The sequence below is a fragment of the Trichosurus vulpecula genome, chromosome 2 (genome assembly GCF_011100635.1).
Source record: "Trichosurus vulpecula isolate mTriVul1 chromosome 2, mTriVul1.pri, whole genome shotgun sequence".
In the NCBI taxonomy this organism is placed as follows: Eukaryota; Metazoa; Chordata; class Mammalia; order Diprotodontia; family Phalangeridae; genus Trichosurus; species Trichosurus vulpecula.
This window is the reverse complement of record NC_050574.1, coordinates 385357553-385381490: the sequence shown is the minus strand read 5'-3', so window position 1 is coordinate 385381490 and position 23938 is coordinate 385357553. Positions and strand designations below refer to the sequence as shown.

Sequence of the window (23938 nt, the reverse complement as noted above, 5' to 3'; positions counted from 1 at the left end):
GGGCAGTGGAAGCATAAGGAAAGATGATAAGAACATTTTGAAAAACTGCACTTTTCATCTGTTGTATAAGAGTTAAAGTCATATTGATTATATTATTTTCCAAATAAACACAGAAAATCCAAGTCTACAGACAGGTCTTAACAAGCAAGTGCTGGCAGGTGAGTGTGGTGCCTTGCTGGGAAGTTGAGAAGGTAATCAGGGTGGGACTTTTTGCCTTTGTTTTTTCTTTAGGAGTGCTTCTCAGCACTAAAGCAGTCAAGTACCTTTGATGAGTCTTGCCTCTCAAATGTACTGGCAAACAAAGTGGACTTTTTGTTGTCTTTTGTTTGAGTGCTTCTCAGCACTAAAGCAGTCAGGTACCTTTGATGAGTCTCGCCTTTGTTTCAATCAAAAGTCTTTGATTGGATCAAGAGTCTTTGATGACCTGCTTAAGCCACAGGAAGGCTTAGGTCACATGGGTTTGAGTTGCCTGGTTGTGATGCCCTCTGACCCTGAACAGGGTATATAAGCTCTAAGGTTCTCATTTTGTTTTGGGGCTCTCATTCACTGGAAGAGTGTCGTGTGATTTGACCAGACAAGACTCTGGGTAGCCATCACGGAACCCCCCCACCCCAACCGCTTTGAAAACTCAGATGTTGGTGCTTCTCTCTCTGGTAACTGTATGTATTGCTATGGACAGATAAAAGCCTGCCTACTGATTTGTGTTTGTTCTGTTTATATAATGTATGCTTATAATTTCTGTTCATATTCTCTCTGAAGTTCAGGGTGGTGGCTTTTTCCCCTGAACTAAGTGAATGATATATGTATGTTTAATTAAAGTAAGATTGTTAATCCCTTAAAATTGCTTTCCTTTAGAAAAGCAGATCAAAGAATCTGTGCTAACAGCCCTCTTGTATGCTCTTGTTGGTCTTTCACCTCACAGCAACTGCCAGCAACATTGTTGTTATAGAAGTCCAGCATGCATCAGCACGAATATGTGTGTGATGACTTATTTAATTATGTTATAATATAATACTATACAGTTACATGATGCAATATTGCTTTATCAAAATTTAAATGCAGGAAAAAATCCACAAATTTACAATAAATTATTAAATTTAAGATGCATCATTTTAAAAAATAGTTTTTTTTTGAAACATCACAAATTTCAAAAAAAAACCATTAAAGGGTTAAAGAAAGATGATTTCCAGGGGGGCAATGTGTAACTTTTTTTAAAAGGGGGTGATAGGCCAAATAAGTTTTGGAACCTCTGGTCTAGATTTAAGAAAGTTATGGGGGAAAATATGAATAATGCAGATTAAACTCAAAAGTATATCATATAAATATATAGATTCTAATCGAGAGTTGTTACACAGCCCTGTACAAAGGAGAAGTGTCTGGGCATGGAAACTACCTTGTCTGTTCTGAAACTGTCTCCCAGAAGCCTGTGTGGAGCTCACCAGTTTTCATTCTGACCAGTTTAAAAGACTATAACAAATTCACCAAGGAATGAGGTCAGTAGGTTGTCTCAAGAGAGGCCAAGTTGGAGATACAAAGGAGAAATGGCAGCCAGGATGTGGTCCTGACATCCTGTTTGCCTGGCTGCTGTACCAAGAGACAGCAGTGTTCTCTAGAATGCTCCCAGGTTCCTGGGCTTAACACCTTTGTGTGAATTGTGATGGCCTGCAGTTGTGCTGACAAGCCTAGTGGACCCAATGACGTCTTAGAAAACTAACTTGATACCTTGCCATGATTGATTTGATGACTGCTATTTCTGCTGTGTTGTGGAGGGACCCTGTTCAGATTGGGTAACCAGAAGCCAAAGAGCAATACTCCCTGGAAAACATGTTTGGAGGAAGTGGCTATGGGAAATAGGTAATGAGAGTACTTGCTGCTTAATTTATCTTCTTGTTACTTACTTTGCATTTGACATTAAGTAAATGTCTCTTTTACTATCATGTCACTGTGATTTACATTGGGTTGGTCAGGGGAGACTGAATGTAAATAGGGACTTGTGAGCAATGGATTTAAAGAGATGATTAACTCTTAAGTACCATGGACCTTGGATTCACCAATAGAAAGCCACATTAGGAGGGCTGGATGTTTCCTATGTGAGAGGTTATAACAAAGGTTAACCATTTTTAACCTTGAAGTAACTAAAATATGTTGGCTTTGACATTTGATGTAACATGTGGTAGAGAATTTGGTCGTTAGAAAGCATTCTGCTTCAAGTATTTTAAATTGTATTTTATTTTTCCCAATTACATGTAAAGACAAATTTTAACATTTTTAAAAAAATTTTGAGTTCCAAATTTTCTCAAAATTTTGAGTAACATATGAACTTATTAGTAGTCTGTCATCAAAATAGTTTAAAGGGTGTCACAAAATTCAGGGAATTAGATATTTAAGTACTTCATATAAATTCAAATATTAGAAGTTAATAAGGGACAACTCCTCCCTTCCCCCCCACATCCCTTCAGCATCGTGTTGTAGAAAATATCACTAAATATGGAATCAGGAAACCTAGTTCAAATTTTGACTGTGTTATTTACTATCTGCATAACCTTGGGCATGTCATATGATATCTCTGGGTCTGAGTTTCCTTGTCTATAAAATGAGGAAACTGGATTCAATGATGGTCTCTTCCACCTCTATGATCCCATGGTAATATAAAGTATTCTATGCCAACATTCCCAAGAGGAGAATTTTTTAAAAATTCTTCCATAAAAAGAAATGTAATAGCCAATTCCCTATCATCACTTATCTTCAATTATAACTTCAAATTCTAGACTTCTCTGGCCCAGGTTGCCTTTTAGAGGCCAAGATTTAGACATGTCACTCATTGTCCTACTTAATATCTATCTTTAGATGGGCCCAGTTCTTGGCTATTTTTAATATCATTAAACTTCACCATCTTGCCCACCATGCTCTTTGGTAATATGAATATTTTCATCTGACTAATTAATAATATGTTCTTGGTTTGGATGGCTTGTTATTAGACAGTCCTACTTTCAATAGAAAGGGAAGAATGTAAATCTTTCACTTTTCTAAGATTTTTGATAGAATGGTTTATGTAGAATAACTTTGAAAGAAGAACCTCCTAGCATACACCCAGCTCAATTAATGTTTCTTGAATATTTGTTGGGGGTTTAAGCATGGAAACGACTGTGTTTACTCTAGAACATCATCTGTATGGCATTCAAAGACTTTGAGTGTGCCCAGTTTAAAAGGTTATAAGCATCTCTTTATTCCATGCAAGATTAACTGGCTGTTAGAGGTTTGGGGTGGGCATGCAAAAATGAATAAGACATTGTCCCTGTCTTCAGACAGCCTACAAATAGGCAAAGTTTGTATGTGATAAGTATCACAGGAAAAGTACCCATAAATTCTATAGGAATTAAGAAAAGGGACAGATCATTTAGAGCTGAAGTAATTTAGTTTCATAGAAAAGGCAGCATCTGAGCTTAGTCTTGAAGGATAAGTAGAATTTCATTAGGCAGAGATTGAGGTGTGGGAAGGAATTAGGGAAAGCAATAGCAAGTGTTCCAGGCTGGAGCATAATCTACACATTTAGAAGAAATAAAACAGAAGGATGGGAAGGCAGGATGAAGCTAAGCCATAAAGATGCTTCAATGCCTGTCCAAGGAGTTCAAACTTTGATTAGTAGGCAATTGGGCTGGGTCATGTGACCAAAAATGGAGGCCTAGCCATTTTCTCCAATTCTCATGACTTCTCAAACTTCTCCAAAATAAAAATTATGTAAAAAAGATGCAACAGTTTCGGTTGTCTCCATGTTTAGGACACCACAAATCTCAATGAGGTAACATTCAATGAACTAACCACAGAAAAGGTTAATCCCTAACTCAGAAGTGGCTGATAAATTTTTTACAAGTTCTTCAAGAAAAAAGGGGATATACAATACACTTTTAAGTTTAATCTTCATTATTAAAATTTTCTCCATGAATATCTTAAATCTAGATAATGAACAAAACAATAAATCAAGACCTCATTTATAGCATTTGCCAATTTCCTAGGTATAAATGCTCAAACTGAAAATTTAACAATTGGCTCTTAGTCAAAGCTGGCTGTAGCATATCCTTGCCCTAACCCAAGCTCACACGGTACCCCCATCCCCACTCCCCGCCCCATACTCTGGCAGGAAGGCTACACGAGTAGACAATTGGAAGCCATTGGAGATTTTGCAGCAGAGAAGTGACAAAGCAACACTTCTGAAATATTAATCTGGTGGCAGTGTGTATGACAGCTTGTAACAGAATAGCCAGTCAGTCAATAAGCATTCATTAAGCACCTACCACATTCCAGACACTGTGCAAAATTCTGGGAATACAAAGAAAGGCAAAAAGTAATCTCTGCTCTCAGGGAGAGCACATTCACAATCTAATGAAGACAACATTCTAATAACTATGTACAAATGAGATATGTACAGGATAAAATAGACATAATCAAGGGAGAATTGGGAAAGGCTACAAGCAAAAGAATTCTAGTTGGGACCTGCAGCATGGAGGATAGTGAATGAAAATGCCCAGAGTTGGGAAATGGAGTTTCTTATGGGAAGAACAGGAAGGAGGCCAATGTCACTGTCACAGAGTATGAGGGTGGGCTGGTGGACTAAGTTGTAAGAAGACTGGATTGGTAGGAAGGGGCTAAGCTGTGAAGAGCTCCGAATGATAGAGGATTTTATATATTTTGATCCTGATGGTAATAGGGAGCCACTGGAGTTTATCGAATAGGGGGGATGACATGGCCAGATCTCACTTTAGGAGGATTACTTGACAGCTGAATGGAGGAGACTTGAGTTAGGGAGACCAATCAGAAAGCTGTTGTAATAGCTTGGGCATCAAGTGATGAGAACCTACACCAAGGTGGCAGCAGTGTCAAAGGAGAGAAAAGGGGCATATACAAGAGATGTCAAAAAGGTAAAAACCAAAGATTTGGCAAAATTGGATATGGGATATAAGAGAGATTGAGGGAATCTGAGGATGATACCAGAGATGCAAGTCTGAGTGACTGAAAGCCTGGTAGTACTCTCAACGTTGATGTTCACAGAGGGATGTTTAGAAGATGAGGAGGTTTGAGGGGTAAAGACAGGGACTGATGAATAACAAATAAGTAGATAGATAGATAGATAGATAGATAGATAGATAGATAGATAGATAAAAGGCTGATTAATAGGCCAGAGAAAAAATTAAGGCTAAAGATGATAGGAACCTAAACTAAGACAATGGCATTGGGAATAGAAAAGAAGGGATATACTGCAAAGAAAGAACAATCAAGACTTGGTGAGATAGGAAAGAGGAAGGAATTGGAAATGACTTAGAGGCTTCAAGCCTAACCACAGTAGCACCATTAACAAAAGTAGAGAAATCAGGATGAACAATCTATCCTTGATGACATGTTAAGTTTTGTACATGTTAAATCTGAACCAACAGTGGGATGTTCTGATAGAAATACCCAACAGGCAGTCATACATGTAGGACAGGAAAGAACTCAGGGCTGAAGTTATAGATTTGGGAGCCATTTGCATAAATGTGATCGTTCAAGCTGCAAGAATGAGTAGGATAACTGAGGGGGAGTATACAGACAAAGAAGAAACTAGGACCAGACCTTGGAGAACACTCACATTAAGGGAATGGAAGAAGAGGCACCAGCAAAGTAGACAGAGAAAAAACAGTCAGAGGGGTTGAAGAAAACCAGGAGAACCGGGATTGTCTAATATTATTGATGCTAAAGGTGGAGTTTCCAGAAAGAATCAGAAACAATTCCTAGTGTTTAGTAATTGAAAACCTGCCTAATTCATAAATATCTTATTCCTTAAAATAATAAAATCATTTAGGAGCTATTAAGCCTCAAACCTCATTTTACATATGAGGAAACTGAGTTCTAAGGTCATATAGTTAATAAGTGATAGAAATGGAATTTGAACCCAAATTTCCCAACTCCTAGTCCAATCCTCTTCTAGCTACACTCTGCTGATTTCTTCTATTCCATTTTTTCCTCTAAATATAATAGTCTATCAGTAATAGTATTAAAAAATATATCAATGAGATATTTTAAAAGTATGAGATATTTTTAAATGAAAAATTTATATTATAATAAAATACAAAATACATACATACATACATATATATATACACTCACACACATGTGTGTGTATACAGAAGATACAGAGGGAATTTCTTAAGTGGACAAAGACAAGATGGCCAATGTTGGCATCATTATGACAAATTTAATATGCACTTTTAAAAAACTTCAAGCTATACACAATAGAAATTCATGGTTTTATATATAATCCTCTTTTTACATTCTTTGATGTATACAGAAATACACATATTTCTTGCTTGTTGTATTTGTAATAAAAGAACAGAATAAAAATGTAATAGGCTACTCCCTATAAATATTAATCTAAATCAAAGCCAATGATTTTAGACTGTAAGCGCCTGAAGAATATGGACAATGGCCAAGAGAGTATGCCTTACTGGGCCCAGCATAGCATCCTGTGTCTAATAACATGTCTGGGTGACATATCTCTTTATCTTCCCTCCTGGCTATTTTTGCTTTCTGATCTTCTAATCAATCATCAATCAAAAAACATGTATTAAGCACTTACTATGTATCAGGCACTATGCTAAGCACTGGGGATGCAAAAAGAGACAAAAGAGTCCCTACTTTCAAGGAGCTTAGGAAGCTAATGGGGGAGACAATATGCAAACAAATATATACAAAGCAAGCTATATACAGGATCAATAGGGAATAATGAACAAAGGAAGGTACTGGAATTAAGAGGGATTGGACAAGATTTCTAGTTGTGTTAGATGGGACTTAAAAGAACCCAGGGAGGTCAGTGGTCTGAGCAGAGAAGAAATCATGTTCCAGGCATGGAGGACAGCTAGAGAAAATGACCAATCAGGTTAACTGGATAGCTACATGGCCTAAATTCAATAGGTATTTGTTAAATCCTGTGTAGGATTGAACTCCTATAAAGATCTAAGTGAAGAAGAGATAAAAAATAAGATTATAATATTTCAAAATAATTCATTATCATCAAGTGAATGCAGGAATGGGGGGAGGGGAAAGTAACAGGCTATAAAGGGGTGGAAGGGGGTAGGAATAGAATAAAGAGGAGGGATTAAGGAAAAGAAAAGAGAAAGGGAAGGTAGCAAGAAGGGGCTATTTGGGGAAAGGAGAGAGGCAAGGTTTATAAAACTACTTATTGTTCTGCTGGCTCCGTATCACCATGAGAGTTGAACAGCCTGGTCTCTCCTCTACTCCTGCCTCCACCCCCTTCCCAGCTCCTAAACCATTGGAGATCAAAACAGGGGGTGTATACTGCCCACTCACTGTTGTCTTAAATTGGTTCTATGCCGTACTGCAAAATCCAATTTAAAAGTGAAAAGAGGCTTTTAATAAAGTCCCTTGTACTCAATTAATTATTTAGACCTTTTACAATATCTGAAACTGGTGCAGATTCCACAAAGGGGGCAAGATTATTTTTATTATCAATTTCTGAAATATACAAAAAATATAGTATGTCCCATTTACGGTAATGAAAATATCTTTTGAGTTCCTAAGTTGCATATTAAGGAAGAACATGGGGGTAATAATACCATAGCAGTAAATTATTTCTAGCTGAATTTGTCACCACATAAAACAGTTTACAAGTTATAAAGGCCCAGACCTTTGAAAAAACTTTATTTTGCATCATAACCTTATAACATAGCAAACTAATAAAATGTTACTTGCCTACAAAGAACCAGCTTTGTCTACTTCTTACCTAGTGCCTATAAATATTGTAGCTCCTTTGAAAAAATAATTTTACTATAATTAGCCTTTTGCTTTATTGAAGTGAACTGTTTATCATGAATTCCATATTACTCCATGTTTTACATATTTATGGTACAGAGAAGGTTATTTTTCTGATGATATGTAGACTTTATTACAGTAACTATTTAAAACATTAACACATTAACATCTGTACATTGACAAAAAAGACACAAATAGAAAATACCTCTGAGAGATTAATATTAGTGCATGCTTAGTGGCTAAAATCTCTTCAAAGCACACACTTAAATTACCTCTTCTTTTTTAATATTGAGTTAAATGAGAAGTTTATCTTTTTTCCCCTTAGGCAGAGAGCTGCTAAAGATCACAGACATTAGTGTGTCAGAGCACAGCTGTTTTTCTGCCCCTTTGCTTAAACTGCACTCTTTCCACTTGTTGAAAAAGTGTGTGTCTAAACAGCTTGTCTGCCCCTGCACAAATGCAGCTGAGGAGCAAATATATTACAGTGTTGAAGTGATATCTCCCACAATATGTGCTTTTAGCTTCAACTCTACAATTACTTCTGAAATCCTCTAAGCTAATTGCACCAGCTTGAGAACAACTTCTATCCTTTTGGCTCATTTACAGTTCACCCACATTCTTCAGCCTCTCTCATTTCTCCTTGTCTTTTCCCCACCCCACCCCCAACAAATGATTTCTTTTTTAGATCTTTTCTCTCCCTTGGATTTTTTACCTATTCTGAGGTTCACTGCTGCTCCCGTATACATATAGCTCTTACTAACCAGGCAGGTCTATTCACAAGAGCTATTATTAAGGAATGAGATGGTGGGGGGACTGGATGGAGGGAGATAATGATTTCCCTATCACAAGAGGATCTTTCTTCAAGTAGATGCTGAATGACTACTTTGCAGGGATGAAACAGGATTTATCCTTTTGAGAGATTGGACTAGATGGCCAGTAAGGTGCCTAACTAAACAAGGAGAGTTTGAACATTTCCTGGGATACTTTTGAACTGAATATTTTTCCACACTGACTATCCTGGATAGGAAGAGTATGGCTATTTCCTTTAATACTCCCCACACCCCAAACATAAATATTGTACTGGAACATCATAAAAGTTCATTAGGACTTACAAAATAATATGTTTCCTGTTGGGGAGGAAGTAGCCTATAGCTCTTCTCACTCAGGAAGGAAAGTGTGGTGCAGAGGAAGGAGTTACAGATTCAGTGTCTGAGGAATTGGGTTAAAACCCTGTCTCAGCCACATACTACCCATTCAAGGTTGGGCAAATCACCACCTCATTGGGTCTCAGTTTCTTCAACTGTAAAATGAGGAGGTTGAACTAGACCATTTCTAAGATCCCTTCCAGCTCTTAATCTATGATCCTAAGATCATGGGTCATGAGCAATTGTACCCTGAGCTTTCTTGTACTGGCAAGAGGAACCCTCATCCTTTCCTAGCTTTTGTGATATTAGACTTGTTGACAAATGCACACTCCTATATTGGATGCCACATATCCCAAACAGCTCCCTTGGTAAACCTCCTCCAAAAGCAAGCTATTTATTGTACTACCAACTTTATTTCCTTCTAAGAATATTCCATGGCCACCACTACTCCTTGTATATCTATGATTCTCCTATTCTAGAATTCTAGCTTTATTTGAATAATAATCATCCATGAATCAAATAAGAAATTATAGACTCTAAATTGGAAGAGCCATCAAATTCACCCAACATTTCTGACAAGTGGTCATCCAGCTTCCACTTGAAAACTTATAATAAAGGAAACCCTAGTACCTGCTGCTTTGAGGGGTGTGTGGGAAAGAAATGTACAGTGACTTAACCAACTACTACTCATCTAGACATTAACTAGATGGTTAAAAAAGTAAGGTCCCATAGGAAAAAAATAATGCTGTGATAACACATTCTGTTCACTGGCCTGGATAACGTTAGCTACAGCATTTGTTAAATCAAGATTTTTAAAATAACAATAAAGTTCTTAAAAGAGAAATGACTGGGATGTAAAAAATTAAAACTCATCATTATGAGAAAAAATGGAAGGTAGGAACTGCTTAAACCAGTGCAACTATAAGCCCAAGGTAAGATTATTCCCATATTTAGCTATCATCATATTAAAATATTCTCCTCCCTTCAATTCAATTTGACAAGTAACTATTAAGTTCTCACTGTGGACCAGGCATTGGGTGAGGTTGTAGAGATACAGTAGTATCTTCGGTATCATAGTAGTATTTATATAACAGAAATAGTATAGCTCATCTATAGAGAGATTTTTATAGCAAAGATAGTAGCATTTACATAGCACCTGCAATGTGCTAAGCACTTCACAAATATTATCTCATTTGAGCCTCACAACAACCCTGGGAGGTGGGTGTTACTATTATCCTCATTTTACAAATGAGGAAACTGAGACTACAGAAGGTAAGTGATTTGCCCAAGGTCACAAAATTAGTGTCTGAGGCTAGATTTGAACTCAGGTCTTTCTGATTCTAGGTATCTACTGTGCCTCCTCAAGGAACTTATATGCTACTAGAGGAAAACAACATATATCTAGGTAAATAAACATGAAATGTAGACAAATAATGTTTTTAGAGAGAACAACACAACTTCATTTGCTGAGAAGTATGTGTGTATGAGAGAGACAGACAGACAGACAGACAAGACAGAGAGACAAAGAGATTTCACTGCTAGGCACTGAAATCAGAACTCTAAGACCAGCAAAGGTTTTGTCATAGATCAACTTCTATGGTATAACCTCTAATTTAACGTAGTCTTTCTTTCAGGTCAGGTTACAGTCTCTTAGTTATCCATACTTGGTTTATAAGGAAATCTGACTTCATTCTTCTGCTTGCCAATCACATGATCTACTCTGCACAAAGGAAAAATCATGTCTTGACTTTCCCAGGCAGGCTGCAAAAGGCCTTTACCACAATTGTATCCTCATTGTGGGCAAGGACATTAAGGAATCATTTTACTCTATTTTCATATGTTCAGAAATTGCCACAGTATGGAAATTTAAAAATTCTACCCACCTTGATATTTCAGAGACAAGTTTTCAATTCTCAAATCTTTTTCTCGGAGGTTCTCAGAAGCTCTGGCTTATGAGTCATTTAATCATCTCTTGGTCCTGAGACCTCTGCTTTACCCGCATATTAATTGGGCTTTCACTCTTCAATTGTGGCATTTTGCTCTGCTTATATTATGTTACATTACTTAATAATGCATGACAGGGTGGTGTGTGTGTGTGTGTGTGTGTGTGTGTGTGTGTGTGTGTGTTTTAAACTTCCTTAATATAATCTGAAGTTTAGTCTACAAGCAACCTAATGGAAGTTACTATGAAAAAGGGGGCAGTACTCATCATATAACTAATCACCATAGAATCATGGAATTTTTGAACCAGGAAAAAAAAACCTAGTCCAGGGGTTCTTAACCTTTTTTGTGGACCCCTTTGCTAGCCTGTTGAAGCACATGAACCTTTCCTCAGAATAATATTTTTCAATAATTGAAGGAAATGAGAGGTTAGTAAAACTAGATGTAACTTTTCCCATCCAGTCATAGACCCATCCCCCCCCCAAATCTATCCAGCTTCCCATCTCCATTTTACAGATGAAGAAACTGAGGCCCAGTGGCTTGCCCAACTCTCTTGTCCAGCTAGATAGTTGCAGTGTTGGTACTAGGACTCAAGTCTCCTGACCCTCGGCCCAGAGCTTTTCCCAATAAACCAGTAAGCCTTGAAAAAAAGGCAATACTTCCAAAAACATAAATCTCCCAAGATTCTCCCTTCCCTCACCATTACTGCTATTTGTGCTCAACCTTTGGCCTATTATTCAATTCAACAAACATTTTTAAGCATGTATTAAGTGCAAGACACTGTGCTAGACTTTGTATTAGTCAAAAAATAAAACAATACCTGCCTTCAAGGAACATATGTTCTGTCATCAATAAAATATTCATTGATTTCATGTAGTTCTCTAATATAGGTTCTAAACCTCTTTCATATTTTTTTAAACCAGATTTTATTGGGATAGATAGCTCCCAGGGAGAAAACTCTCTCTACCAGTGCAGAACAACACCTAAACTGTAATTTATAGTCTTAAATAGTTGACTGGAGGCATTGAGAGGTTAAGTGATTTGTCCAGGGTTACTCAACAAGTAGGTGTCGGAGATAGAACTAGAACACAGGTGCTCCCAACACTGAAGCCTGCTACAAATCATTACTGCCTGTAATAGATAACCGGTTTTTAGAAGACAAGCCTTGTATTCCTGATACTTCCTCCTTCCTACCATACACAATAGGCCCTTAATAAATATGTTTAATAATCAGGGTAATCTGCTTCTATAGGGGAACAATAGATCAAATGATGCCTGCAAAAACATTGAATTCCTCCACTAATATGTATAAAATAATTTAAATGATTGGCTATATTTTAATTTTTCCTCCATGGCTCCCAATACAAAGCTCTTTGATTGAGAAAATTCTCATTGATAAAAAGTCAAAGGAAAACTGCTGTTTTTAATAATTAATCATTAGGTTGCATATATGATTCTCCCCCAACTAGTTATGAGTTTTATAAAATTTAGAAGACTGAAAAGAGCACAGCTGCTATGATTATGATTTACCTTTGCTATGTTATATATGCTATATGCATTTTGTTACATTGTATTAAACTGACTCTTTACATGTCTCCATTAGAATAGGGATAAATCTTCATCTTAAACATTCACTTCCTCAGTTGTTTATGGAGAGGAAATATTCCTTCCAGTGAGGGTTGTATTCTAATCTAGCTTGAGTCTCCTGTTGTATTCTCCAGACTGTATTCTCTGTTATAGCTATGCACATTCCATAAGGTGTCAGCCCTATGGAATCTGCAAACAGGAGGCGGATCAGATGGATTCAGAAACAAGTACCAAAAAAACCTCCAAAACATGTAGATGTCTTCACCATGATCACAAAGTATTACTTCTTGTGGCCTTGAAAAGAAGAAATAGAAAGTAATACTTCAAGATTTATCACTTCATATTGGGTAGCAAACATTGAAAAATTATATTTCTTTCATTGCATTACTACTGTATCTGATGCTTTATTACCTCAGGCCATTTCACTTTTCCAAGGGATCATTTAAGTATTGTCCAGCAATTTCCAAAGGGGGGGGGGGATGGGGAAGAAGAGGTTTGGGATCCATTCCAAAGGAAGGGAGGAGCTTTTAAAATTCTGGATTAAATCCAGTTTAAAGTACACAGCTTTATCCTTTGGACATTAGTCATGGCTGCAGTTTAAGGTAGAGTGAAATATAATTACCTAAAGAAGGGAAGGTAATGGGGGAGGGGAGAAACTTCCTTCTTTTTGGAATCTAAAAGACTTCAAAACAGTTCTATTTCCTAAGCCTCATCCTTCTCTTTGAAAAGCACCTACAAGTTACAAGCAATTCTAAGAAAACAGCTTCCCTTAGAATGTTCAAGCCTCCTTACATCTGGTTATTTTTCAGATTAGACAAAAATAATACAAGTGGGAGATAAAGAGAATGACCTACTTTACACGGGGGGTGGAGGGGTGTGTGTGAAGAGCTCTCAGTGAACGTTTTGATCTAATTGACGGTGTGGAGTTTCATGACCAAATAAGGCGGTGCTAGTTATGTCGGGGCTGCTGAGAGTCAAGCCTTGAACTTGGGGTGGGGTGGGTGGAGAGGAAGAAAAGAGATTGCAGAAGAGAACAGCCAAGCCCCAAGCCCCTCAAACCTAGTGGAACACCTAGGGGAAGCCCTCTTTCCAACAGTTAGCTGAACTCAAGGAAAGGGTCTGACAAAGGGACAGGTGGGGGCGCATTCTTTCTCCAGGACAGCCTTTACATCTCTCCCTTCCCGCTTCACCCTGATATAATAGAACTAAACTAGTATATTTGGGATTGTTGTTCTCCACATTAGAAGCTCAAGGGCTTGACTTGGGCGGGGGTGGGGCAGGAGGAGCGGTGCGCAGCTGAGGGAAGGGGAGCGGGAATGGGAGGATTTGGGTTTGACTGTTCTTTGAAGCTGTAGTTTTCTCACTCTCTGCCTGTTATTCAGGGTGGTGGTCTTTCTATGGGAAGAAAAACCCTTCCCTCCTCTCCTATTTTGTACGGAAGGTGTTTGTCTCCAAGTAGGGGCTGATGGGAAGCAGTGGCATTTGGCGACTTTAAAGCTGAGCCTGTCACAGTGGCATCTAAATGCAGTGGGGAGGAGTCCTGCCTGGGAAGGTCCTGAAAAATGTAGCCGTTTTTAAGGTACCGCCTGAGTTGTTAGAGCCGCCCTTCTCTGCCCGACTTAAGTTTTGGAGCCATGCGGAATTATCAAACAGCAGCTCCTGGTTTATTTTAAGACTCTTTATATACATCTGTCTCCTGACTGATATTGGCTGTAGGCTCTGTGAAACCCTCCCTGTTTTTGCTCCACTTATTTTCCTCTCTCTCCCTCTCCAGCTTCTCCTTTTCTTGGATCCTCGCCTGTCTCCTCCCACAAAGCGAAAAAAAAAAGGTCACGTATGTTTGGAAAAATATGTAGGTCAGTGGAACATTTCCTGCACTTGTGCAAAAGGAGAGGAGGGTGGCGGGGGGGAGGGGAAGTCAGGAGGAGGAATGGAGGGGGTTAGTGTGTGCTCCTCTGGGCAATCTCCTCCTCCCCCCTCAAATCTACCTCAGACTTTAGAGGGGGTGGTGAAGGGGCAATTAGCATGTTCCTTTTCATCCCTGACCCATTTTCCAGACCGGCTATATTCTCCTCGAGATAACCGATTATTTCGAACAAGTAGCGGCAGCTAACGCCGCCACCTCCCCCCAAAACACCTCAGCCCCACTCCGTACCAACAACTGCACCCCCATGCTCCCCACCCTCTTCCTCTGACGCCCCTCTCCCCAATTCAGAAACCATATTTGTTATCTAATATACCCTAAAGACAATTCACTCTCCAGTGTGCAGGGACACCAAAGTACAGACCTATGCCCCCAAGGCAGCGTTGGGGAGAACAGAGGGGGCGGACCGCCACTCACATCCACGCACGCATACACACGCAGGTGAGAGTGGGAGGGGGTTGCCAAACGCAGGCTTTTCTAGGAGCTGGGGGGAGGGTGGAATCTTTCTGCCCCCCGGGTGCCAACTTTGATAGGAACTCTTGCACCATCTCTTCTTGGCCCATTCACCTCAAGATCACAACCCCTACTCTCCACCCTTGCCAGCCCTAATACCCTCCACCCCCCCCCCACCTCCCAGCTACCCGCCAGCAGCTAGGCTGCCAGGCTGTAGCGGGACCCCAGGCGCCCGCAGGGAGCCGGTCCCTTGCAGCAGCAGCCTCAGCCAGTGGCCGCGGGCTGCAAGGGTCCGAGCCTGCAGGTCAAAAGAACACTGTGTGTCAGTCCGTGGGTCCCGGAGCCCCCGTGTCGTGCGTGCGTGTGTGGTGTGTGCGTGTGAGTCCTCTAGGCGCAGGCGAAGCCGGAGCCCCGGGATGCGGTGGCTGCTCTCACCATGAGATACCGCGGCGGCGGCAGTAGGAGCAGCGGGAAGGAGGAGGAGAAGGAGGAGGAGGAAGAGGAGGAGGAGGAAGAGGAGAAGGAGGAGGAGGCGGCGGCGGCAGTGGCGGCGGCTAACGAGGGAAACCTCCCTGGCTGGCTCTGTGTGCGGAAGAGTTTGCCTTCTGAGCAGCCCGGCCTCCTGCAGGACTGGAGCAGCGGCGGGAGCGGGAGACGCCGGGAAAGCGGTAACATCCACTCCAAGGGTCGGAGCAGTGGCTGCGGCGGGGACAGTGGGAGCAGGAGCAGGAGTAGGAGCAGGAGCAGCCGCCGCCAGCATCCGGGTCCGAGCAGTCCCAGCTCTCGGGTCGCCTCGGCCGACAGCAGCAGCGGCAGCTGGAAGAGCGCGGTCCCCGCCAGGCTCGAGGACTTCCCCCAGCAGCGGCAGCGGCAGCGGCAGCTGGAGCCCCCAGAGCCCCGCAGCCGCCGCCGCCAACAGCCCAGGTAGTGCGGCTCCGGGGGTGGTGTGGGGGCGGGGATGTGGGGAGCTGGAGGACTGGACGGGAGACAAGGCAGGTTTCTCTGGCTTCTACTGGGCGACACGCGACTACATGCCTCGCTCTGCGTGTTTGTGTGTGTGTATGTTATGTGAGCGTGGGCGCGCGTGGGCGGGTGTGTGTGTGTGTTCATTCACCTGCTCCCCGAGGCGGTGGGAAATGCTGTCCTCCAGCCAAGTGCGGGGGACCCTCTTGCGCGGAATGGGCAGTGGGGAGGGGAGCTGGAGGAAGGCTCCGTATCTTGTAAAGACTGCTCTCTGTATGAGGTGGGAGACTATTTGTACATGCATATTCACACGCCCATGGCCCTGGGTTACCCATTTCTGCAGGAAAGCGGGAGGAGGAGGAGGTGGCGATTGCAACTCTGGTCATTTCAGTGTTTGCCTGAGAGTCGGGAGGGAGTAAATGGAGCACCTCCGAGACTTTGGGATGTTTTAGACACTTTGGGGGCAGCGTCTGAGGGGAACTTAGCCCAGGCAACATCATTTGGGAATTTATAAGCCATCCCCACCCAAGCCCACGATCGCAGATCCTGCGGATCCCGGTACGTTTTGAACTCCGGATTGATTGCTTCAGGCTTTTACGCGCTTGCACTTTAGTGGAACCACCGCGAGTGGGGAGGGAGGGGGTCGAAAGCCTTCTGACATTTGGAGGGAAGGAGAGGGTGTCATAGGTGCCACTGGATACATCTGTTTGGTTACTAGATTAGAATTTGGCCCAGAGTAGGTACTGAGTCTGCTGTCAGTTCTTTGGGGAACTCTGAAGAGTCCAGCTTCTTGAATGGCCTGGTCAGTTGTCCTGTAGTTCCATGCTTTGCTTATCTATGAAAGACCGAGGGCATTCGAGGTTTCATGGGAAAATGGGTCCTTCAGCACCCTTAGATGAAGCAGGCTTTGGCTTTCATAAACTGAGCTCTTGCTGGATAATCAGAAAGGGATTAACATGTAACAAGGTGCTACATGCAAACAAATACACAAACCTAACTACACTATTGGCCACTCCTTAAATGCTCAGGGTAGGAAACTTTATTTTCAGTACTGTGATTCATAAATAATTAGTAGCTAGATATGTTAATTAAGCAATGGAGAAACCTTTAAACACACACAAACTGTAAACTTTTGATTATAACAGGTATGCATTATTACACTAAGCTTTAGGCTCTCAAATCCAACAGGTGTTCTCATTCTGAACAGGGGTCTCTAAAGTGGAAAATTGCGCCTTCCTTTTCATTATTAAATGCTGTTTTCAGTATCCAGCACATGACAGGGATGATGCTTTTTTTCTAGTTCATTATTTAAATTGTGTATCTTTGCGGGCAAAATGAAGTAGAGTGTTGAGATGATATGATTATTGTGGGCAGTGTTAACTAGTTTATCTGGAGAATTTAGGGCCAAAACTTTCTTTCTTCCTTAGTAGGAGTGCACTTTTACTTTTGACTGTAGATTGGCTCAGAAATATACTTCACTTAGCTTGCATGGACTGCCTTAGTAAGGCAGTCGGATCACCTCTGATATGCTTTTATAACAGTTAGCTGTTCCAAAGCCTAATGGTTGACTAACGACTTATTTTCTATGTTCAAAATATGGCTACCCTTCTTAATCTAGAAAATGTGTTTCAAAATTCAAGGACAAATGCTCCCTTCAGCATCTTTTGTAACTTGATTTCCCAAAAGGAAAACCAGTTTCCGCAATTTTGCTAATAATAACCAAAAACAAATATAAACAGAATGGTTTGAGAGATTCATTCTGAAATAGGCCTTTATTTCACAAAAATGCCGTTTTTCATTATAAAACCAGACTAGGTGTAATAGAAGTATTGGCATGTCTCAGCAGTTCTCATTAAAGCTTTAGTTAAAAATAGAGTGAACATAAACTCAATCAGCAACTATGTTTCCATCTTAAAGAGAAATCATAGTCTAAGGCTTACAAGAATTGTAAGTGAAAAGCTTTTAGCCATTTCCTTTTGTGAAGTAGATTTCTTTATTTATTCTACAATCTGCCCCACTGAGTGAACATAAAGTAGATTTTGTTCTCACCTATCCCCTTGGTGACATATAGAATGAAAGAGGAAAATAAATTCTAGAGGAAAGGTTATTAATAAAATTTCACCTCCAAAAGACTTGAAAATGAAAAGGAGCCTCATCTTTGAAAACCAAGATGAGCTTTAAAAATGAGCATAATGAAAAAAAATCCATAATATAGAAATGGCATAACAACAATTCAGACTAAAAATAAAGTATTAATACGTTTGCTGAAAAGCTCAATTATTTTTAAAGTTTAAGGTGGGTCGTCAGAAATCTTTGCACATTTTCTAGCTGATGAATAATGAAATTTGAAAATATATATTTACTTTCATTTATTTGAATCGGTCTTATTTTTTTTATGAGTAGTTTGCTCCTTTTCCTACCATTCTAATACCTGATTGCTACCACTTGGTACTTTTGAAAAAAGGTTTCAGAGCCAAAGAAGGTTTGTGTTTTTTTTTTATATATCCTGAAATAATAGTTCTTTTTCTGTATATACATATGTCCATATGTATGTGCACAGCTGTACTTATACATCACAACTTCATAGAGTAACACTCTCAAGGACATGTTATTTGAACAGTGTGGACTGAAAGGACTAAGTTTTTTTGGTGCCTTTAATATTTTTTTTTTTTGTATTTAGTGTTTTTAAATGATTTGTCAGACCTTCCTTGGGGACCATGACATCACTAACTGTTGTACACTGATTATACTGCACAGGATGACTTCTCTTTTCCTAAGAGAGGTCAAATTGTTGAGTCATTTGAAATGTCTGAATGATTAAATATTCTTGGCTGCATTGTATCAAGTGTTTAATTGGCCACTTTATAGCAAGTATTTAATTTGGTTGAATTTTCGAATATAAATTATATCTGATCTCTCATTTGCTTACAAAAATGTTGTGTTGGAACAACCATCATCTTTCTTGTATTTGTTATAATGGTTCAAAAGAAAGGCTTTCGCTTGAAAGTGATATTGACTCAAAAGTTATTAAAAAAAACCCAACCCTACCGCTTTATATCTTGTGTTCTACTGGGATATTTAACTATGAGTAATTCTGTTTTGAATGGTATTTCTGATGTACTTCTTTCCGTGTCCTCAGTGCCTGGCATATAGTAGGTACTTAATAAATGTTTATTGATGGATGAGTAATGATTAATTACTGTGCTAAATAAATACTTTCTAAATAAAAACATGTAGTAAGGAAAGATTTTTTAAAAATAGGTAATTCTATCAAGTTTTCCTTACCTCAATTCATTAACTGAAGCTAGAGTCTATCTCAGAAGGGGCAGGGGGGTGGGGGGGGGGGATAGGACTGACTTGTATATTCCAAATTATCCCACTGGCAAAGCCTTCATAGACTTCTGAGAGAAAGTATTTGTGTAGAAGTTAGTATGCAACTATATTATATACCAATGTGCTACTCTCATGATTTCTTGACCTGAAGTGCAAAAGTATTACTTTATTTTATCCATACTTAAAAATGGGGGAAATCAGAGCACAGGCCTAGTCCACATACATTGGTATACCTTTAATTCCATCAACACGGGAACACCCTCAACTATTGTCTATCACAACCCATCTCTAACTTACGGTCTTAGGGAACTGACTGAGGCTTAGAAAATTGTTTACTTGCCCAGTGTCACACAGCTAGTAAGTTTTGAACTAAGTCTTGTTCATTCCACCTTAATATCCTTGTATAGTAGATACAGAACTGGATTTGGAGTTCGGAAGACTGGAATTCCAGTGGTACCTTTGACATTTTACTAGTCCTGTCACACTGGACAAATTACGTTACTTCTCTGGCCCTCAATTTCCTCCTCTGCAAAATGAAAGAAATGGGATTCCAAGAATTCTAAGGCTACCCCTTTCCCCAGCTCTAAATCTATATTGTTCTAAAAGCCGTGTTGCCACAGATAGGAAAATAAAATAAACAGTTAAAAAATGTCCTGGTACACACTTGATTAGTGAGAAAGATCCCTCCCTCAGATTATAATTTGTCCAAGGTCATAGAGGTAGTAAATGGAAGAGTTGAGATTTGATCCCAGGTCATTTTAGGCTGGGGAGCTAGGTGGTACAGTGGATAGAGTGCTGGGTCTGGAGTCAGGAAGACAAGTTCAAATCTGGCTTCAGACACTTAAAAGCTGTGTGACCCTGAGCAAGTCACCTAACCTCATTTGCCTCAGTTTCCTCATCTGTAAAATAAGCTGTAGAAGGAAATAGCACAACACTCCAGTATCTTTGCCAAGAAAATTCCAAATGAGGTTGTGAAGAATCTGATATAACTGAAAATGACTGAACAATAAACCTCTTACATTAACTCTGGTAGTCCTTCTAGTGTACCAAGATGGAGATGGTTGTCTTCTTCCTCACAAAGGCCATAAACCAGTAGTCATCTACGTCTAAGAAATAGGGTACCGAGTTGTTGACCTCATCCATGCATTTATAAATGTAACTCAGGCTAGCCAAGATGCAAATAAACAGTGCAGAGGGCAAACATGTTAGGAGGGTACATCAAAGGACATTATTACTACTTTTAAAAAAATCTGCTGCTCAAGGCATGTACGTATTTATTAAGCCAGAAGTTCCTAACCTTTTTTGCGTGTGTCATCAACCCCTTTGGTAGTTGGTGAAGCCTATGAACCCCTTCTGAGAATAATGCTTTTTTAATCAATAAAAAATGCATAGGATTATAAAGGAAACCATTTATATTAAAATACAGTTAATTACCAGAAAAAGTCCAAGAACCCCTGCTAGAAGTCAGGTTGCCTATGAAAGTGGACAGAGGGGCAGCTAGGTGGCGCAGTGAGTAGAGCACCGGCCCTGGAGTCAGGAGTACCTGAGTTCAAATATGGCTTCAGACACTTGACACATTTACTAGCTGTGTGACCTTGTGCAAGTCACTTAACTCCAATTGCCCTGCCTTCCCCCCTGCAAGAAAAAGTGGGCAGAAACATATGGTGCATTTTTCAAAGCTTACCCTTATGTACACCTTGTCCTGGCTCTGTTTAAGTGGGTTTGTTCTTAGTGTCCTCTTGGGATAGAAGTGAGTGGATCAAACCCAGCAAACAGATGCTTAATGAATATTAAATCTTAATAATAGGAATGCCTCCAAGCATTCTTGTTCAACTTCTATAAAATACTTTACAATCTCATTTAAAAAGTGTATGAAGAATATTTTGGGTGGAGCCAGGACCTGAAGGAATCAGAAATACCTTATAGTCATCTCAAGTATTCCTAGAGAATTACTGGGGTCAGGAGACATTCTGGGTGTGGACAACCTTTAATCACGTAAGATTGGATTTAAACAGTACAATAATTTTTCCCAAACAGTATAATAAATCATTTTTCCCATAAAGGGTACTCCCTTTAAAAAATGTGTGGCAGCTTTAAAATGGCTCTAGTCCTTCAGAAACTTGATTGCTTTTCTTTTACTGCTAGATTATCTTTCTTCCTGTCTTTACTACAGAAGCAATGTTCTTTTTCATTGGCTGTATTCTCCCACTGGGCAGAGTGTGCAGTAGCATAGGGAGAACAAGGGGTAGTGGAGATTCTTCTCATCCTCTTTGGTATCAAGGTTAGATTTCTTTGCCCTAGCATAAAACATAAGATTGCAGAAATTTGGCTTTAAAGGACCATAAAAACTATTTGGTCCAACCCCCTCTCTTTTCAGATAACGAAATGAGGCCCAGAAAGCATAAGAAGTTTCCCAAGGTCATGCAGGTAGGAAGTAGGAGAACTAGGATTTGAATACAGACCTCTTGACTCCAGTTTCAGGTATCTTTCCTACATCACTTTGAATGTGATCTGGGCGGGGGGTGGGGGTTGAGGTTACAGATACTAGCAATAACATATTTGGGCCTTTCTGGTTGTGTTTTACATGCCTCTTACTCAAATTGGCCAAAATTAGTCTCTCCATTACATAGCCTGAGGTCAGTTACCAGAAGGAACAGCGGCAGTGAAGTTATTTTTCTTTTTCTCCTTCAAAGAGCAGTTCAAATCCCATATCATCTATGAAGCCTTCCCGTATCACCTTAGCACACAATGACCTTTCACTCCTCTGAACTCCTGAAACACTTAGGTTCTACCCAAGTTATTTGGTATTTATCATATTCTGTCTGACACTTTTTATGTAGGATGACAACATTTAGAATGGGAAAGAAATTTAGATATTATCTCATTTAACTCCTAATTTCACAGATGGCAGAATTGAGGCCCAGTGAGGTCAAAAGACTTTGGCTTCCCATCTGTTCCCATCTAGATTATGAATTTCCTGAGGCCTAGGGTCCATAACCAATATAGCTTGCTCATTGCCAATGCCTCATACTTAGTAGGTGCTTGGTAATATTTCTTTGATTAATTAATTTCGGTATCAGATGGAGAAGAAAATACAGGATGAACTCTAGGAGAAGCTTTCTTGTCCATTAACTTGGAAAATTGTAATAGCCTTTAACTGGTCTCCCTTCCACAAATCTCTCCTTTTACCAATCCATTCTCCACAGAGCTGCCAAAATGACATTCCAAAATCATATCACTCCCCTGCTCGAAAAACTGCCATGTTTCCCTATAATTCATAAGTGCAGATATGGACTTCTCAGTTGACATTCAAAGTCCTTCATAATGTAGCTCCAGCCCTATTTTTCCAGACTCATTACACAGTGTACCCCTTCACATATTCTGAATATCAGTTATCTTTCTGTTCCTCACAGTTGACAGTTCATCTCCTCTTTGCATAGTCTCTTCCTCATGTCTAGAACGTATCCTCCTTTCTTACTTCTTTTCTTAGAATCCCTTGTTATTGTTTTTTTAACGTTCAGTTCAAGCCTGCCTCCCTCTCCACGAAGACTTTCTGTGTTGCTTCAGCTATATATCACCTCCAATTACCTTGTGTTTCCCTTTCATTTAGTTTGCATTATTTTTGTGTCTTACCTCTCTATGTGTTGTCCCTGCTACTACCCCCATAGAATGTAAGCCCCTTGAAGATAGTTACTGTTTCATTTTTTTGTACTTCCATTGCCTAGAACAGCACCTGGCATATAGTAGATAAGCCCTTAGTAAAATATCTGTTAATTGATTGATTTGAATGATTTGTGTCTTGGTTTTAGAAGAAGGTAAGGAGGAATTTGGCTTTTTTATGTTCCTGGCACTTAACATTTTTTGTTGATGTACTCCTCCCAGGTAAAGGCCAAATGTATTCCAATCAAAGACATCTATTTGTTGAACATGTATGTAGTCATATGTGGTTATAAAACACGTCATAACTTTTTCATCTTTTTCATTTCTTTTTATGCACACCCTCAAATCCCAAAATACTTTTATAAGAAAAAAGTTACTATTCCACAAAGAACATTTAACACACACACACACACACACACACAAACACAGGCTAGGAATCACCTAATAAACTAAGGTCCTAAACAAAAAAAAATCAACAAAAAATGCATTTTTGTCCATTTTGGCATATTAATTTTAGGGTGACCACACATACATAATCCTTTTTTCAAGTTAGAAAATCTAAATATACAAGAACATTCTCAGGAAAAGATGATTTTACTTCAAATTTGGACCTTTATCATTGGTCTTGAATTTTAACCTGAAGGTTTTTTCAGGCACAGAGCCTTAAATGTTAATGGAATAAAGAGCCAAATTTAATGAAATGCAATACTACCTTTGAAAGTAAAGCTAACTTAGAATTTGTTTTCAAATTGAGATATTGCTGTCTTTAGTGTTCCACTCTTCCGCTTCTGCAAAGTTATGAATTGTAAAGGAAAAAAATCTTCCCTGGAGGTATTTACCGTAGTTCACAGCTTTGCTTTTATATAGTTCACTTTATATGCCATGGCTACCTAGAGATAGTAGCTGTGTCAACCCAGCACAAAATGTAGAGAAGATTTAGTAATTGCTAAGTCCATTATAGGAGGCAGCTAGGTGGTAGTGAATAGAGAGCTGGGCCTGAAGTCAGGAAGACCTGAGTTCAAATCCAACTGTGTGACCCTGGGCAAATCACTTAACCTCTATTGGCCTTAATTCACTAAAGAAGGAAATGGCAAACCATTCCAGTATCTTTGCCAAGAAAATCCCACGGATA

The 23938-nt window shown here is 39.7% G+C and overlaps 1 protein-coding gene and 1 long non-coding RNA gene across 3 annotated transcripts in view; both read left to right on the top strand.

Annotated features, from left to right (window-relative positions):
* The first annotated feature begins 1791 nt into the window (after positions 1–1791).
* Positions 1792–14948, top strand: LOC118835969. 2 transcript variants are annotated; one of them, XR_005009542.1, is made up of 3 exons: positions 1792–1854; positions 14248–14329; positions 14737–14948. It is a non-coding gene; the product is annotated as an uncharacterized LOC118835969 (long non-coding RNA). The 2 variants fall into 2 exon arrangements; XR_005009541.1 differs by lacking the exon at positions 1792–1854 and adding an exon at positions 13981–14052.
* Positions 14949–15099: 151 nt separating this feature from the next.
* NPAS2 (neuronal PAS domain protein 2) overlaps positions 15100–23938 on the top strand; it is a 252074-nt gene continuing 243235 nt past the window's right edge. Inside the window, exon 1 of the mRNA XM_036745177.1 lies at positions 15100–15774. Within this exon, the coding sequence (XP_036601072.1) occupies positions 15287–15774 (488 nt within the window). The 5' untranslated portion in view covers positions 15100–15286. The remainder of the gene's footprint in view (positions 15775–23938) is intronic.